Source organism: Miscanthus floridulus, chromosome 4, assembly GCF_019320115.1.
Source record: "Miscanthus floridulus cultivar M001 chromosome 4, ASM1932011v1, whole genome shotgun sequence".
NCBI lineage: Eukaryota > Viridiplantae > Streptophyta > Magnoliopsida > Poales > Poaceae > Miscanthus > Miscanthus floridulus.
In genome coordinates this window covers 32,520,730-32,525,053 of record NC_089583.1, presented here as the reverse complement: position 1 = coordinate 32,525,053, position 4,324 = coordinate 32,520,730, and the positions used below count along the sequence as shown (strand labels likewise).

Genomic DNA, 4,324 nt, shown 5'->3' with positions numbered 1-4,324 from the left:
AATAAGCATGGGAGAAAAGTATAGCAATATGTGGAAAAAAAGACATGTCCATCAGCGAGAGCTTACCCAGTACATAGAGATCCGGTGAGGGGATGGACGGATCTAGCTGCGGGGGCACCGGATACGGACGCTCCAATGGTGGAATGGACAAATCTGGTCATGGAGGCACCAGATCTGGTCATGGAGTTACCGGAGCACACGCTGGAGCACCCCGTCGCGCCCACCGACGTCCGAGCCCATGCCCACCTCTGCTGTTTGTTGGGTTTCATTGATTTATCCTCCAACTAGAAAATTATAAGCCCCCTCACTGTTTGAAGCTCCAAATGGGCCCAACCGGCTCCTAGCTTTGAGCTAGGCCGTCTGTTCCTTGCGCTATCGCGTTAAAATGCAACTCAGCCCAAAGGGCTAAGCCGTGATTCATCAAAAGTCAGACTGGGCACATTTTCACCGAAGACCGGACCGAACCGCACCGAACCAAACCGAAATTTTGGTTTTTTCGGTCTTCGGTTTCGGTTTCGGTTTCGGTTTTAAGTTCAGTGAACTTCGGTGTTCGGCCTCGGTTTCGGTTCCTGGGTGCCACCGAACCGAAACACCGAGCAACCAAGCAACATTCAGTAGCAAGCAACACAGGCTAAATAAAAGCAGCGAGCCAGCAGCCAGCACATGGAGCAGCAAGCGACAGCCCAGCCCAATAAAGGCCCACCACACTCCAAGTCTCCAAGTTACACGAGTATAGCCCAGCCAGCTGCCGCACGCAACCTGTATCACTCATTCACTCATCCCAACCCTATACATCCATCCATCCATCCACGCACCACGCAAGTTGCAGCGGCTGCAGCGGCGACCGGTGACGGCGGGTCGGCGGCACTCGTAACCCTAGCCCAGCCTCGGAGTCGGAGGCGGCGCGAGCAGCTTCAGGTGGCGGCGGCGGCGCGCGATGCCAGGCGAGCGGCGACAGTGGCGGGCCGCTTCCGGTGAATCAATAGTTGAGGCCGACGGCAGTGGCTTGCTGGCCAGGCAAATCGGTGGCGGCGCGGCGGAACCTGGGAGGCGAATCGGCTGCGACGCTCGTCGCGAGCAGCACTAGCACCTGCGAGCGCGAGTTGAGCAAGACATCGGAGTGGGACATCGCGGCTACAGGCGGCATCAGCGGACCAGTGTACCTTGCTCGATTTGTTTGTTCTGCCATTCGTCATTCTCCCTATTGATTTGTTCTGGTGTTTGCCTCGGTTGGTTCGGTGGAACCGAAAAACCAAACCGAGCAAACCGACACCGAATTCATCGGTTTTCGTTTATGTGGAAAACCAATCAGTTGTTGATTTCTGCAAACGGAAGATTACAGGAGCCAAACAAAAAGAACCGATTCGTCGGTTTTAACCGAATGCCCAGGCTGAATCAAAAGGTCCAACAAACCACCAAACGTAATTTTGGGCTATAGTTTATGCTATAATTAAGATAAATAAATTATAAATAACCTGTTGCGCTGCCAAGCACAATTAAAGAAGATCAAATAAAAGAACATTTAAAACAAAGTGATATTTTCACACTAGCTCTAGTTTATTAACAACATTACCAGCAACATCAAACATTGCCAATAACTTCTGCATAAAGATCTAGTTCATTACAGATTAGAAAGTCAAATTGTGGCGCTGTCAGACTGCCACAATTACACAAATCTTACAATACACATAGTTCATTTAGCACCCCCCTACTTCAACACGGGAAAAAGGAATAGACCTCATCAAATTTAACAGCAAACAAGAGTACGAGTCAAGCAGCAACTACTCAAAGGATGCGCATACACCTGCCCCTTTTTCGTCACATTCAAACGGATCAGTTTTAGACAAATCATGGACATGATTGATATGCATAAAGTCATGCTCACATCTTTTAGTAGTAAAATAAACCCGAGCACATCTTGAAACCCTTTTCTCCAGCTGGAGCAGCAGATGCTGCTCTGCAAGAAATCTATCAGTCACACTGTCCCTTTGGCACTCAAATGTCATTGACTCCAGCACCTTTGCGTTCAGTACAAAGAATGTGGCAAAGTTAACTTGTGACTTTATGCCTCGATAATTATTCAACACGACTGTCTTGAGACGGATGTCAAGGCATTTAATAAGATTATGATTACGGCGCCATAAATTCTGGTCTCCCCCCCTGTATGCCTGAAAAGGAAAAAAAACAGTATACAAACACAATTAATTCAAGAAGAATTGACACAATATTAAGTCAGATCCAAAGAATATATGAACACAATTAATTACTAGTTTAGTATGTTTACCTGGATATACAACTTCTCCAAGCATGGGAAGCATCTCATGAAGTCAATAATCTCATCCAGGCTAAGTATAAAAGTATTGACTGCAAAAATCTTGACAGTACAGGCGGGCGTTGTCGAGTTAATGATCCGGAATTCCATCATGTCGTATGGCTGCATGAAACATGTGTCAGCCAATCTATAAATGATTATATTTTAAAGTATTTTTCTGCACACAGAGAAGCAACTCAGAAATTGTAGGCAAGAGGTACCTCAATAATCATAGAGCCCATTGCAAACCAGGAACAGTAATCAGTATAATTTAGGCAACCCAAGGTCTCCAGATTGGGTGCTGAAATAACTGATACTTGCAGTGGCATGCCCGTTTGTGGTGGTCGATGATACAGAATCCTTTTAAGGCAAGGGGCATCCTCGATGATGAATTTTTCTAGGAATGTCGCTGATGTTTGATACCCATCATCAGCATGACCCACCCCAATGCTTGTAAGACTAGCTGAGTTGATCCTGACACAGTGGAAGCCAAATATGGTGCTAAGCAGCAAGCACTCCAGGACGGGAGAAGCAGCAATAATGCTATGCAGGGAATCCTCCGAAATGCGGACCGATTGAAGTGCGAGCTTCTTGAGCTTGGGGAACTGAAGCGCCTGGGCGACGTCGTCTGAGAGGTGGCATTGGCTGAGAGTGGCGACGCAAAGGCACGACGAGAACCGGAAGGCAGATGCCGGCAGAGGTGGCGGTTGCAACTCCTGCGGCCCCCAAATGAAGGGGATCCAGCAGTCAATCTCCTGGAGGTTGTCGAGGGCGGAGGATCGGAGCCAAGCATCCACAGTGGCGGGGCTGTCCCATAGGCGTTGTGCAGGGAAGCGAAAGCGGCGGCCGGGGCCCCGGTGGGAGGAGAGGATGCGGGAGACGACATCGATGGTGCGAAGGTCACCGCCATCGAGGTTGAGAGGGGCGGAGCGCCAGAGATGGCGCCACCGGGTGGCGAGGATTCGCGTGCGGGCGGCATCTTTGGTGGGGAGGAGAGAGATGACCTCACCTAGAATGGCGTCCGGGAGGAGGCTGATTCGGTCGACCCCATCTTCTTCTTCTCCACCGGCTCCAGGCGGTGGATCTTGAATGTGGGATTCATCTCCTCCGGCTCCCGGACTCGGAGGATTCGATTCAGGTGCACTCGTTGTTGGTACCAGCGGCGAGATGTTTGCTCCACCCTCCTGTTCCGAGCTCGCCTCCGGCTTCCTTCTCTTGGCACGGCGAGGCGCCAACGCCAGAGCCTCCATGGCCGCCGGCCGGTGGGTTGATTGGGGACGAGGCGGGTGAAGGGGAAAACGACGGCTGGCTGAAGCTCCGTAGGGTTTGGGTGCGTGCAGCATCCAGAGGCCTCCCGTTGCTGGCCCATGGGCCCAGATCATATGCGTTAGACTTCACAGCCAATTTCGAATGCAAACTTTGAGCCTGAACTAACATATGTTAGGAAAAAGTTCATTTTAACTATCCTCGTGGTCTAGTTTTCCTCCCTAAACTTTAAAACCGGATAAATAACCTCTCTTAACTTTTAAAACCGTTTATTTTACCTCCCGGTCATAGGTGGTTTTCAAAGACGGTTTTATCTTTTATCTTTTTTATTTATTTTGGCTAATTTTTTTTGAAAAATTATAGTAAAACACAAAAAAATTATAAAATGGAAAATTCAATTTTCATGAACTCCACATGAGTATATCTACACAGTAAAAATATAATATGGTACTCTTTAGTACAAAGTTTTTGTTGTATCTTTAGATCTATGATTTTATGTAATTAATTCAAAGCTTGAGTTTCTATGGTACAATTATGGTGAAATTTTATGGTAAGCTAACTATTATATTATTGAACTGTAGTAAAAATTTTATACTCATTAGATCATGTATAACTAAGTTATAGATTTATATAGTTTTATGCTTGTTAAATAGTTTTAAAATAGTTAAAAGTCTGTAAAAATAGAAACGAGTATGAAATTTTTACTATAGGTTAAACATACAATAGTTAGACCATCATAGAAATTTC

At 47.1% G+C, this 4,324-nt stretch overlaps 1 protein-coding gene across 1 annotated transcript; it reads right to left on the bottom strand.

The window, feature by feature from the left end:
• Positions 1–1,521: 1,521 nt before the first annotated feature.
• Positions 1,522–3,625, bottom strand: LOC136551270 (FBD-associated F-box protein At5g60610-like). Its single transcript, XM_066542848.1, has 3 exons — positions 2,533–3,625; positions 2,285–2,434; positions 1,522–2,168 (listed from the first exon to the last, which is right to left on the bottom strand). Exons 1-3 carry the CDS (start codon positions 3,559–3,561, stop codon positions 1,782–1,784), a joined length of 1,566 nt encoding a protein of 521 aa, XP_066398945.1. The 5' UTR covers positions 3,562–3,625; the 3' UTR covers positions 1,522–1,781.
• Positions 3,626–4,324: the final 699 nt, after the last annotated feature.

What these genes read in the sequence shown, in the direction of transcription:
- LOC136551270 (XM_066542848.1), bottom strand. Translation starts at nt 3,561, where the DNA reads ATGGAGGCTCTGGCGTTGGCGCCTCGCCGTGCCAAGAGAAGGAAGCCG. An exon ending in TGGGCTCTATGATTATTGAG is followed by an intron (nt 2,435 to 2,532) that starts GTACCTCTTGCC and finishes TGTTTCATGCAG; the next exon opens with CCATACGACATGATGGAATT. An exon ending in TGGAGAAGTTGTATATCCAG is followed by an intron (nt 2,169 to 2,284) that starts GTAAACATACTA and finishes TTTCCTTTTCAG; the next exon opens with GCATACAGGGGGGGAGACCA.